The sequence below is a fragment of the Brachyistius frenatus genome, unplaced genomic scaffold (assembly GCF_029030835.1).
Source record: "Brachyistius frenatus isolate BFR_SWC_R1_liver_20210118 unplaced genomic scaffold, ASM2903083v1 Contig_12, whole genome shotgun sequence".
NCBI lineage: Eukaryota > Metazoa > Chordata > Actinopteri > Embiotocidae > Brachyistius > Brachyistius frenatus.
Window position 1 is genome coordinate 4,108,000 of NW_027210611.1, and position 13,600 is coordinate 4,121,599.

General features: G+C 39.3%; 1 protein-coding gene across 1 annotated transcript; it reads right to left on the reverse strand.

Annotated features, from left to right (window-relative positions):
* Positions 1-425: 425 nt before the first annotated feature.
* On the reverse strand, positions 426-8,206 carry rgs20 (regulator of G protein signaling 20). Its single transcript, XM_069692314.1, has 5 exons — positions 8,049-8,206; positions 6,254-6,420; positions 4,023-4,097; positions 3,692-3,926; positions 426-3,038 (listed from the first exon to the last, which is right to left on the reverse strand). The coding sequence occupies exons 1-5, from the start codon at positions 8,157-8,159 to the stop codon at positions 2,850-2,852; spliced, it is 777 nt and encodes a 258-aa protein (XP_069548415.1). The 5' UTR covers positions 8,160-8,206; the 3' UTR covers positions 426-2,849.
* Positions 8,207-13,600: the final 5,394 nt, after the last annotated feature.

Below are 13,600 nucleotides of genomic sequence, written 5' to 3' on the forward strand. Positions count from 1 at the left end.
ACTTGTGTTCTATGATCGTAAACGTTATATCTCAGGGAAGCATTAAGGGAATTTCTTCTGTAATTTGGTACAAACATTTACTTGGAACTCCAAATGTTCTCCAAAACCACTTATCACATCCGAGCCATTATTCAACACCATAACTCGGGAACAGAAGGGGAGATTGTGACCCAATTCCAGAAGTGGTTGGATACCTCATCGGTGACACTAATCTTTTGTGTCTAGGTTGAAACTGGTGATTGTTTAGATTGTAGAGAAACATTTTGCTGATTATCTTATAGTTTATTTAAAATCTCTTTTGTTACCGATACAATATGTGATTTGGCTGGAATTTCTACAAGGACAGTAAATGAGTCAATTTCCCAGGTATTCTTTTGTACTTACTTGTGTTATGCGGTTTAATGATCAAATCATTCCAGAGTCAGTAAAATTATTGTGCTTTATTTTAGCTTAATCGAAATGCCCACAAGTCATTATTTTCTTGGAGAGTAGCAGAAAAAAAACTAAACCATATACTGTAAACATTCACATTATTTGTCTTTTCAAAAATGTATTCTTCAGTAAACTCAGCGCAAAATAACACATTTCATATAGTAAACAGAAAAAGAAACAACATTTATAGGCATCACTCCAAACCATTGGCTTAGATTGTGTTTTGAGGTTGATCTGCGCGGTGTACCCATCAGCTCAAATTGCACATAGTAAGTTAAAGTTAACTCTAAGACAAGTAGGAGTGCCACCGTGAAGCAACCAGCCATATCCACCGATCTTTGTTTGTCCTCAGCAAATAAAGACGTGCTGTCGTCGCCCTCCGCGCTACCAAAGTGAACTGACGTAGTCACGACTAAGGAATCAAGACAAAACACGCATGATAATTTGGCCAATGAGAGGGACAATTTCCAGTAAACTGGCTTCGTGCTCCAGTAACCACCCTAATGGCAAGAGCCTGAAACCAACTGTTGCCCATGAGAAAGATGTCATAAAACTGAATGTCAAGGCACTTCCCCATGTGAGGATCTTGTCTTTGAGTGACATTTTTGTGAGGCAACAAAGTAATTCAACTAAAACTATCAAGAGTACGTAAAAGTATTTAACACTTGGCAACTCCAATTTTAGTCAATGGAAACACTCTCAATAAACATATGAACACAGTTTACATGGTAGCTTTGGTGTTGCTGCTAACCTGGCCTGACCCCAGTGTCAATCCTGATCATAAGTCAATTTTATTTACAGGATTACATTATTTATCCTGTGATTTTGAAGTCAAAATCTTCTGAGATGATTCAGCTTGCTGTTGAAAAGAATCTGACACTGATGCTTTAATTTAAAGGTCTGTGATGTCTTGCTAATTTCCAGCAGGTTCTCCGAAAATAACTTTGTTTAGTAGTAATTATTGCCAGAATAGAGTTTAATTGGTACTCTTCTAATTAATCAATTCCAGTTAATTGCCAGCTTAACCTTCAGCTCCATTAGTCTGCTCAGATAAATGTGTCCACAGGCAAAACCTTTAAGTATAAGCGGAGAATGAAATACTCATATTCACTTTCTAGCAGAGCAATTGATGAGAAGTTCAGGCACATCCCTTATCTTCTCATCTTACTCTCTGCATGGAAGCAGATCAGACTATTTCTAAAAATGCTCAACTTTAAGTTTCCACTAACATATAAATAATGAATAAATTATTATTTGGGTTTAAAAGAAGCAGTTTCAATGAAATTATATTTTTTTTTACAGGAAACATCTCGGAGTTATTAGGAAATTACAGACCCATAAAATATATATATATATATATATATTTTTTTTTATAATTTCTTTCTCCATTTTCCTGACAGTGTAGTATAGATTACTTAAATAGAATCTATACTTGTTTTTGTTTTTTTCTGTATTGTCGGTAGATATGAATAAAGAAAAATACTCTCTAAGGTAAATATAATTACTTCGGTTCTTATGTCACACTGGTAAAATTATATTAAACTATAAGGTGTGCAGTAACACCTGATTGAAAAAAAAAGAAGAAGTGTCTTAAATAGGCAGTCTTCTGTGGTTAGGATTGAGTAACGAAAGTTAAAACAGCCTTCCATCATTGATTTGAGTTTCTTGAGGAAACAAATTGCACACCGTGACAAGAGCTGGTGTCCTTCCCGTTACTTCACTGATAACCACACTTGGAGTATTTTCAGTCACGTACAGGTTCTACGTGAACTGGAGTTGCCAAGTTGCTGTCACAGGTACCAAAGTGTGAGGTTAGGGAACGAAACGTGGAAATCAAGGGAAAATCGTACAGTACCCCACAAAGCTGCCTGCAAGTAGAGCTAACACGTAGCCTTTGACTTGAGCTTTGATTTTCATACGCAGTAAATAGAACCAGGCGTTTCCACATAAAATACCCACAATTCCATTTTTACTATTTACAAACTCAGAAATATATAGCCTACAGTAGGATTCATTCCCCCCCTCCCCCCCAAACAATCATACAAAAAAAACAACAGACCATAAAAAACTCTGAACACAAATAAAATAGATTATTTCTATCAAAAGAAAGAAAAAGAAAAGAGAAATAAAATGTATTCATATTCCTTTGGAGAGTTTTGCTATGTTGATCTGTAGCAGTACTTGTGATGTCGAGCCCTCGGGAGATTTTGAGACCTGAGTGTCTTCGGTCAGGTGCAGATCACAATAGCGCTGAGATCCCTGGGAGGGGCCTGGTTCATGTAATCCTACACTGAACATACAAAGAAAATTAAAAAAAAAAAAAAAAAGGGGGGGTAAGGATTGGGGGAGGGGGAGATGTGAGGAGGGATGGGGGGGGGGGGTTAAAGAGAGTTAAACGATCACAGGTCATCACCACCCTAAGATTCGGGGGACTGCTCTGACAGAGTGTTAAGCAGGTTTTTGTAGGCTGAGGAGTTCATGTAGCGGGGATACGAGTCTCTTTGCATCAGTGTGTAGATCTGCAGCTGGGCGTCGTCGAACGTGTGCAAGGAGGGTTCCTGCATGTTCCTGTTAATCGACTCACGCACACGGGAGTCAAGACTCACCTGCGAGTAAAGACAATTCACAGTTAGGAAGAACCGTGTGTTCTTGCGACAGAGATTTGAGAAATAGGATTGCTGTATTTCTTCCTGAGAGTGCGATGACAAACACAATACGCACACCAGATCTGAAAAGATACCTGAGTACAATTTTAGTTTGATCCATACAAAACACAAAGTCTAGAAAACAGAATTAATCATTTAGCAGGGGGGTTTCTGTTTCTGTCTGTTTCTTGGCTGGGACCAGTAACTTCCTGGAATCTCTGCTGGTTGCCTAGCAACTGCTCAGAACTGAGAAATACTCTGGCATATAACCTCCCAATATAACTTCAGTTTTTGGACGGACTAAATAAACCGGATACAATGTGTTAATTAGTGATCGTTAGGCCGAGTCAGGCAGCTGTTCCCTCCCGTTTCTAGTCTTTGTGCGAAGCTGGGGTGTTTACTGGATGTCGATTCATATTCATAGTGCAGCCACGAGAGTCGTGTTGTATATCCTCATCTCCCTCTCATTAAAAAAAAAAAAAAGTAAATAAAATGCCTAACTCTTTTCTTAATATCAGGGGAAGTGAGAAGAGACATTGGTGAGACATCCTGAAGTTTGAACACTTGAAACAATCACTACTTTAATAGAACGCTTAAATAAAGAGCCGTCAGACCTCTTTCGGCGAGAGAATGGAGATGTAGTCCTCGTAGATGACTCGAGCCTTCTCCTCTATCCCATTCTTGTTGGTCTCTTTGCTGAACTCGTCGCAGGCCAGCCAGAAGAGCATGTTCTCCTCGCTGAACTCTGTGCGAAGAAACTGTCGGAAAGCGTTCCTCCCCGCTGGGCAACACATCAGCTTGTCAAACGACTGCCCCCATAAACACACCTCCTCCAACGTGGGCTTAGGACTGCACACAGTTCGGGAACATGAGTGACTTCAAAATTTAGCACCAAAAAAAAAAATTTCAATACATGGGGTATTTTTTACAGTGACATCAACTGACCAGTCTTCACAGTCTGCGGTCCCTTCCTTGACGTCATAAGAGGCCTTTCGGTTCCTATCATCCCGGTCTTCATTCCTAATGATAACACAGACATAGAATCACACTGTGGAAGTACAAAATACACATTTTACAACCATAGCCACTATGGATAAAATATTATTTTCTTCAGTTTTTATGGACAATTTTTGTAATTTCTCATTAAAAAAAAAACCTCATGCATAGGTCTCAGTTCTTTCTTCTTTTATTCTGTAGAAATCATCTTACTGTACATATGTATGATTTAGATTAAGTGCAAAGTAAACATTATGTAACATAAATATCCTTTCACTGTCATACGCAAGTCTACGCAGACTGGATTTTGTAGGAATGCAACTAATTATGAATTCAATCAAGATTACATTCCCAATTATGCAATTCATTGTTATTATATAGCAAAAAAAAGGAAAAATTGCCCATGATAATTTCCTACAGCCCAGAAAGATATATTCAAATAGCTTGATTTACTTGAACAACAGTCTAAAACCCAAATATATTAAGTTAAATATAATATATGACTAGAAAAGCACCTCACATTGAAGAAGCTTTAACTAATAATTAAAATGTTGTTTGTTTTGTTTGAAATATTACTAAAACAATAGTAATAGTGGACTGTTTATTATATATAATGCTGTACATACTGTATAAACTCAATAGATGCACTTTAAACCACCTGCACCTGCAGTGCCAAACTTTTGTGTACCCCCTCTGCAAGCCAGAGTAATTACAAAAATTCCAGCGACGTGTGCTTACGTCACAGACTCTGTCGTAGCCTCCTCTATCGTGGCTTCAAAAAAGTGGATAAAGTATTTGGAGCATTAAAACCCCTGTAAAATGATTTGTTTCACAATCAGAATTTGATCTATTTGGTCCGATAACATTTAGGTAGCGGAGCTCATTGAGCATGCCTCGTATGCATTCATCCGGCGAGCACGGGAATGTCTCACCAGACACCAGATTTAAAAAAAAACTTCACATACTGTGAAATACAGAAAGATTTATCATTCGACAAGGACTTAAAAAATCCCGCACCATATGTGCAAATAGAGTGACTGCACTCTTAGACTACATGTACAACAACCCTTTAATACAGGGCTTAGTAACAATCGCACCTATTTGTATTACGTTAGATTAGAGTAGAATTTTTCATTAATTTTCAATGTTGATCTTTTCTCATTATTGCGCAAGTACTCAAACAACAAAATGCAGTTTGGCATCCAAACCAATACGATAGAATTTGACATGAAGGTGCCTCTGGTATGAGTGAGGTATGAGAGGAAATAGGGCTAAACAGAATTCTTTACAAAAAAAGGTGCTCCATTAAATGAATAAGGTGTGTTATGGTATACATATATACACGCATGCAGATACAATATATACATAAGTAAATATAGCCTAAATAAGAGGGACAGAATATATATATATATATATACAGTGAACCCTCGTTTTTCGCGGGGGTTACGTTCCAAATAGAAACCGTGATAGGCGAAATCCGTGAAGTAGTAACCTTTATTTTACAATTGAAATAGATAGAACTGGACATGAAATATATCTACATTACATATAGTCGTAATGTGATTTCAATGCACGATGCAAATCCGTGAAGCAACGAGACCGTGAAAGGTGAACTGCGTTATAGCGAGGGTTCACTGTACATATAAATATTTACATATTCTGTTGCTTGTTCATTTCTTGGCTGTATATAGTAACTGTATGTTTAATTTTGCTTATATGTGTTTTTCTAGTTCCCTTTTTTTTTGTTGCTATAAGTCTGTATCCACTCTGTCCTGTGAATTTTTCCTCTGCACTGAGTGAGTGTATTGAATTACTAAGAACTAGAGCCACATTTTCTTGTCCAAAACAGCTGCTTTTTTTTTGTAAATTCCTACGCTGTTTTGGCCATAATATTACTGAACAGTGGCACCGCTCATAGACTGCTTGTGATTCTATGCCAAGCAGATTCATTCCCAGCAGATATGTAGGTGATTTTTTTTTTTTTTTTTAGTTGTGTTTTACGCTGTAATGAGGCTTCTGCCAGACAAACATCCACGGATCGCATGCCAAAATGTCAGGGACATAAGACAGAAGCTGGAGCCTGCTGTTGAGACAGAGCAGCTCAGACTGTGCGCTCGCGTGCAATAATGTGGGCCATGCTGAGCCACAACGAGTGAGCTCTCAGTCGGTGGAAGACCTACCAGGAACAGCTACAGCAGCAGCACCAGCAGAAGCAACATGCATTCGAGCCCCGTGGGTTGGCCTGGCCCGGCTGGTCCTGCTGGGCCGGTGCAGTTCCCCCCGCTGCCGACTCCTGCTGCACCGACATCTGCCTCTTTCGCATCTCCATCCGCTCTGATCCCATGGGCTACAGACAGAGGAGAGGGGACAGAAAGGCACTGCGTTTACATTTCTGAATATTCAAATAAGAATCCGTCTTGCAAGAAAATATCTTGGCCTGCAATAGATTTGAGTGACACAAATCAGTGTCAGTTCAACACGATTAGTGATGGCAGCCCTGGCTGCACTGTAATATGACAGAAGAGGTGATGGCAGTGTTAAATTCTGAATATGGATCCAATTTTTTTTGCCAGCAACTTCACCTAAATAAGGATGAATTGAATTCATTTATATTTAGCTATGTGTGTGTTATATGTGTGGGGTTGCTGATGCTGTGTGACTGAAGCAAGTGCTGGCATGCCCAAAAGTCACACTGTAAAGGAATGCTGTTTTCTCTTTTGAGGAAAAAAGTATGGAAGAATAATTAGCTGATTTTGATTCCCCTGCTGCCAAACATGCAGCCGCCAAGAACATTTCAATCTTTCTAATCTCAAACCGGCTTTGTCTTCCCTGACACACTCTGACTGCATGTGAAAAATAAGGATGGATTTTAGACCATGGGTTCAATATCCATAATCCAAAATTTGAAATATCCCATTTGTGAAAGCCTGAGTGTAAAAGCAGTGCATTAAAGGATTTGCAATGCTCACTAGACCCAAGTGGAGCAATAAATTAAATACACTTCCAAATATTGTAAACATTTGTCTTTTTAGGATTAGTCCTTGTTAAGCGTCAGATTGTCATGAACCTTTAGGCTTCATTCATCATGCACATGAGGAATCACTGTGTTGTAATTGTGATTATAGGTCTCTGGTATATTCACCAGAATCCCTTTGGTTTGTAGGTCTATAGACGGGCAATGCTCACAGAATGACTTCTTGTCTGATTTTAACAAATGTGTCATCACCAGGTCAGACACTGCCAAATCCTGTCAGATCATTTATGTAACAAAGCTGTCGCTTCCAACACACACGGCACCATCCGGCTACTACCTGACACAAGAAACGATGCTTTAAAAAAAATGTCTGAAGATTTGGTTCATGGGAGCGGGGGCCTGAAGGCGCAGCTTGCAAATCTATAACCGCAGCATCTTCCTTTCAGTGAATACAATACCATTTGGTCATTTCTAAAATGGATCCGCGTTTTCACTCAGATTCGGAGCTGGCTTCAGCTGCAGATTTCGTGCGTCTCGCCAAATGGCATATTTTACGCGTTAGGCGTCGGGCACTTCAAAGCTGACACATTTGCAGTACGCTACGGTTTGACTCAACAGCTATAGACGATGAAATGGGAGTGGGGGTGTTCGTATCCATTCAAAGGATAAATCATGATAACACCAAATAAACCACTATTCTCCTCCCAGTCTTACAGCAGCACAAACGTGAACGACACTGGGATTTAATGGCTCCTGAGCGAGTTAACAGCAGAAACCATTGCATGATGAAGTCGCACATCACATCAATGGAAAGTGCCACCATGAAGAACCGTAGAGCTTCATCGCCCTGGACAACCACCGAAAAGACACTGCCTAGATCTGTTAAAAGCTACATAGTGACATGCCATAAAAAATCAAATAAAAATCCCCGGAAACGGCCTCAAACGCTCCGCTCACAAAATATCCGTGCAATGATTCATCGGTTTGCTACCAGTACTTACAATTTCACCATGTATGCACAGCGAGAAGAGGTAATTCTTTGCCTTGATTACATCCGATGGCACATAAGGCTTTTTTTTCCCCCCGACCGGCTGCTTCAAGTCAGTACGCATGCGTCTTCTCTCCAACTCGTAGTAGACCAGTGAGGAGCGTAAACCCCGGCAGTATGGCACAGTTGTACTGTGCATGTCCTTTACCCTTCCTTATATTTCTCGGATTATTCAAGGAGTAGCTGGACGATGTCAGTTTATAATAAAGAGGAAGAGACACGAAAACAAAATTAAGCATACTAATTAACACGCCAGGCATAAAAAAAAAAAAAAAAACATCCTCAAACTGAACTTGAGCTATTTATATTACTGCTGTTTACAAAGTTAAACATATTTCAAAGACCTGTCAGGAATATTACCTAAAAAAAAACATGATTTTGTTTGCTAAAACCTGCGCAATTGAGCTTTTGCCTGAAGTCGCTGTCTACGGTGCTGAAACCGTTAGCACCGCATTCAGCTGAAGGATAGCATGACTTTGGCTGTCAATGTTACATAATTTGTGAGGTTCAGTCTGACATTTGTCTTGAGAGTTAAGTGTTTTTAATTAATTTTAACTTACCATATGCATACTTTACACGCATGTACAAAATCCAGGACGTCCATATTTCAATGGATACACCGTTATGTACAGTGCACACACATACTTAGACATGGGTTTGTTGATTTTTGTTTTGTTTTGTTTCTTGATTTTCACCTGCATTTAAAAGCTTCACCGGGAAGTGGGGCTGCTTGTTTCAGCTACACACCACATGAACATTACATTTATTGCATCACTTCTCCCTGCATGAAAATAATATAATTGTATTGCCCTTTTTACATAGAAACAAATCAAATCATTGGCTGGTATTTCTCCTATAAGACTTATATACAGTACATCCTGCCTCATTCCCTTTGAACCTCACAGTCTACTTTATTCTTTTTCAGGTTATTGAAAGGCTGCTGTGTGTCTTTCCATCTACAGTGCAGGCCTGCAACCAAAAATGATGTAGAAGACAACACTGCCATCTGAAGGTAACTCAAGCACTAACACAGTGTGTTCTATATGCACATCATACGCAGGCATCCTGTATTGACCTATAGTGCTTTGATAGTCATGTGAAATTGAGAGAACCACAGCTATTTTTGCGAGATATTATCTCTTTGATATGACTCCTAATGATTTTACAGACATGTAAGATTCTTGTACTGTATGAATGTTGTGCCCATTTGACACAAAATTGATTTAGAATTAGGTGGGATGTGCATTCTTCACATATAACCTTAAATGTAATCTAGTCCTTATTGATACTTTGTTTGTTAAAGTGAACCCCATGACTTGATTTGTGTAATCACCACAAAGCTTTCTGCACTCAATACCTGTCTATTTCGGCAAAACTCGAATGTAACATCTATTTTACCAACTCAATTTACACCAATGTATTTGTGCTGTTGCCTTTCTGGGAGACGTTGCCAGTCAAGTCCACACTGTGGAGTAAGAAGTGCCACAAAATGGGAGCACAGACTCTCCATGGAGAACTGTTCTTGCGCTGTCAGCACAGACCTAGTACAGTTCTATTAAACTGCCGATGGACCCATTTCATCTGTTCTGTTATCTTGTCAAAAAAAAAAAAAAAAAGTGGGCAAAGATGAGATTTACTTCCTGTCTAGATTAATTACTTTCTGACTGGGCTGAACTGCACAAAACATCCGCACATCTTTTATTTCCCCCCTGAGATATAAACATGTGACTTTCTCCACAGCATTTCATTTAACACCTTCCCTTGTGTTCATGTTATGCAACACAGACCCACAAATAGCCCTGTGAGATTGATACGTACACACGAGCAACAAATGATACTTATGCTGCTGTGATTTGATGAACACACACTTTTCCCTCCGAGGGCACAATGCCAAGTGGAGGAGGGAGGACATCTGAATACATAAGGTCACAGAGGAGAGCAGGACGACAAAGCTGTGTGACAAGATGAATAAAGTCTTTTCAATATGTGATTAAGGGGATTCAAATCACTGTCTAGTTCAAAGGAAGATAGAATTAACTTTAGATTCAATCACTGGTGCTCCACACTCAGATAGATATACACAATTTCTCCTTTGATTATGATACGTCTTATGTGCATGCTGTGTGCCGTGCAGCCTGTTTACCCATAAAATAAACACCTGCCATCACTGACATAGTTTTCTGCTTCATTCGTATAACAGTAACCTTATGGGCATGCTGTATTCCCATGTTCCACAAAAAGGGTGGCTACCAACTTCAACAAAATCCTGCATGACATCTGTGAGCATTTTGAAGGTGAAGATGTCCAATCACAGCAACAAAAATGGAAACAGAATATAGGAGAAGTAATTTTCTCTCCATTTGATATTCAATTTAGTGCAATTGTTTTGGGATAAACACAATTCAATTCTATTGTGCTCACTTAAAGAAATTTTAGAGCCTTGCAGGAGAAACATTTTTGTAACTTTGTGCATGATATCATGAGGAAGTTGCAGGAAGTTGCAGTTATAATATGTTCATGTAATATATTGCAACAGTCCAGTCAGTGCCATTGTTGGTTCCTAGCAATGATTCACACGATTCAGAAGTTTTGTGCTCATACAACATCTACATGATGGTGGCTCCCTCTTGAGGCTCCTTGAGATGACATTTTTTTCAGTGAGTCACAGATTGAAGCACGATGTGGAGAAAAATAGATTAATAAATAATCATTAAAAAAAATTATAATATAAAACAATTAAATGATGATGAATTGCAATAAATTGATTATCAATAGAAATGATTAAGAATGAATATAAAATATATGTAGGTCTACTTCAGGCGTGAACAAGTAAGTTTCAGCTGTTATTTTGGAGGCTGCTTGACGTCCTCCCAGATCATATTCTATTTATTATGTTCTATAATTCTTTCATCTCGATTGTTTTATGTTGTGTGTATTCTATAGGTTCTATAGCGTGTTCTTCCTTGAAGACAGATCCTTCTTCAGTTGCTCTTCTTGAAGTTTCTTTTCTTTTCTTTTATTCTTTCCTGTGAAAATCTTTTTGAGGAGGAGTTTTTCCGCATCAATATTCGGGGTCAATAAATTTGTAAATTGTGATATCTGGCTATGAAAGTCCTTCAAATTGGCTTGAGAAAGTTACTTAGCCCCCAAATGTGCACACAAACAATATGATTATCTTCTTAAAAAAGTTCACTCAGTGGAAGGAGACCTTAGGTCTTGTTGCTCTGTTGACAGGAACTCTGAAATTAAGGTTAAGTCTTGGGGTCTTTTTCAGGACATGCCAATTGTAGAGTCTGTAATTGTGTCTGCACTGTTATAAAAAGGAATCTTTAAACTGATCGTTACAATTGGAGCATAATTAAGCGATGACTTGTGAACAGATTAAATCATTTCTATAGTTGAAAATGCTGTAGGTGCGTGTCCACCAAGGGCAAAGTGTGTACAACAAACACAAACTGAATGCATAGCCAATCACATCATGTGCCTGATATTAAAAGGTGGATGTGAACGATCATCACTGTGAGAGATGAGATGGCACATTTAGTGTAAAATCACAGTTATTCTAAAATAAAGCTAGGTCAGGGTGAAGAGGAATGTCCATGGTTCGAGTCTGGTGGTGGACGTTTAAACTGACAGCTCCCTGTTTGTCAAGTTAGTTTTGTAACATCTCTTTAGACAGCTAGAACCTCATTCACTTTCAGCGGCACACCGAGATCGAAAACGTCACGTAACTATGAACATAGTTCCTCCGAAAATCAACCTGAAAAGAGGTTTAATCAAACAGAATAAGTGGAAACACCTGTGAAGGAGTGCAGGGCTTCGTTACTGTTATTAATTACACCCGTGCTTTCCCCGCTATTATAACTTAAAATGTCTCAGAAAAAAAGATTCTTTAATGGACTTGGAACGAAAAATGGCTTTTAAAGCATATCTGAGTTTAAAGCCCTGACATGATCACCCACAAATATTCACTCTCATGGCTCGTCACAATCCCTTCCCCTCTCCCTACTACAGGAAGCCATCGTAAATCTTTATTTATCCATTTACCAAGAATGATTCTGTTGCCAGACTCCAAAAATAATCACATTGTAAGCATCTGAATGTATTCACAGCACTCGGTTTCTTAATAAATATTGCACTGAGATGTTAATTCTGGCTGTCATACATTTTGTCTGTCGATGTGACTGACTGTGCAACTTTGTTTTGATTTCTAATGACTTGTATTACACTATTTCCAGACACACTATCTTCTTCTTTTAATCTTCTTAAGCCTCGTTCAGACAGGAAGTAGTTCCCTAAATAGAGTTTTGGCATGAGGCAAAAAAAAGGGCTCCAGAGGCTTTAAACAAGAGTAGTCTAATAACAACAACAAAAAGCAAACACGGATGATTCATTTACTGAAGGTATTAAGAAGGGTGTGTGGAGACATATTAATACTATGAACTTCATGATTATAATTAGGCTTTCAAAATGCATCCTTTTAAGAGGACACTTTCAACAACGGACAGGTTTTTTTTAAATGTGTGGTTGCTATTGGAGTAATAACAAATAAGGGATACACTGATTAGCGTGCTGCCAAACAAATTATACCTGAAATGTGCATACTGGGGAGTCTCTAGTAAATTGTTGTAGTTATACTTAAATGGATGGTGACTCTATTTGCCTAATTAAGAATACCTCCAAGGTAATAATCAGTAGTAAGTTTAAGATGGTTAAGGAGGCTATTATCAAAATGCTTAATGCGGGAAATACTGCATATCCCATACCTCAAGGCACACCGTCTCCTGTTCCTCTTGGTCCGGGTCATTGTAGTTGACTGGGTACCCCGCATCATGCCGGCAGGACCGGGCCAGTCCCCGTATCCGCTGCCACATCAGGCCCCTGGTGCGTCTGATCCCCCGCAGAGCAGACGTGGGCCAGATCTCCCACTGCCTCACCGCTCTAGCACATGGCATGCTCCAGCCATGGGGCCTCACTCGCCACGTGAGGCTCAAGTCTGTTGGAGATCATAAGAAATCCACACTTCTCTCTCCTTTCCTCTATGTTTTCCTGGCGTCTGCTCTGCAGCACATTGTGACGGAGAGAGAGAGAGAGAGAGAGAGAGAGACAGAGACAGAGAGAAGGGGGAAACAAGCATCAGTGACCCTGACGGAGAGAAGAGTGTTTACAAAGGAGAGGGCAGAAGGGGATTAGGACAATGTTCCCACTGAATGCAATCCTGATTCCTCTCTGCTTTACTGCGTCTCACCAGCTTAGGCCAGATTAAGCCTGGAGGTCTTAGTGTTAGATGGACAGAGACGAAGACTAGTGACAGGCATGGAATCATTTGTGATTGTTTATGCTCCTTGATAACTTCCTTTCTAATACAGTAGATTAAAACACATTGGTAGATGGACCTTGTGTAGGAAACATATGGCCACAATGTACATGCAGCACCATTAATACAATCTGCTGGCAACTGTGGTGCCAATCTATTTTACTGGCAGGGGATTTTACTGAGGAGCC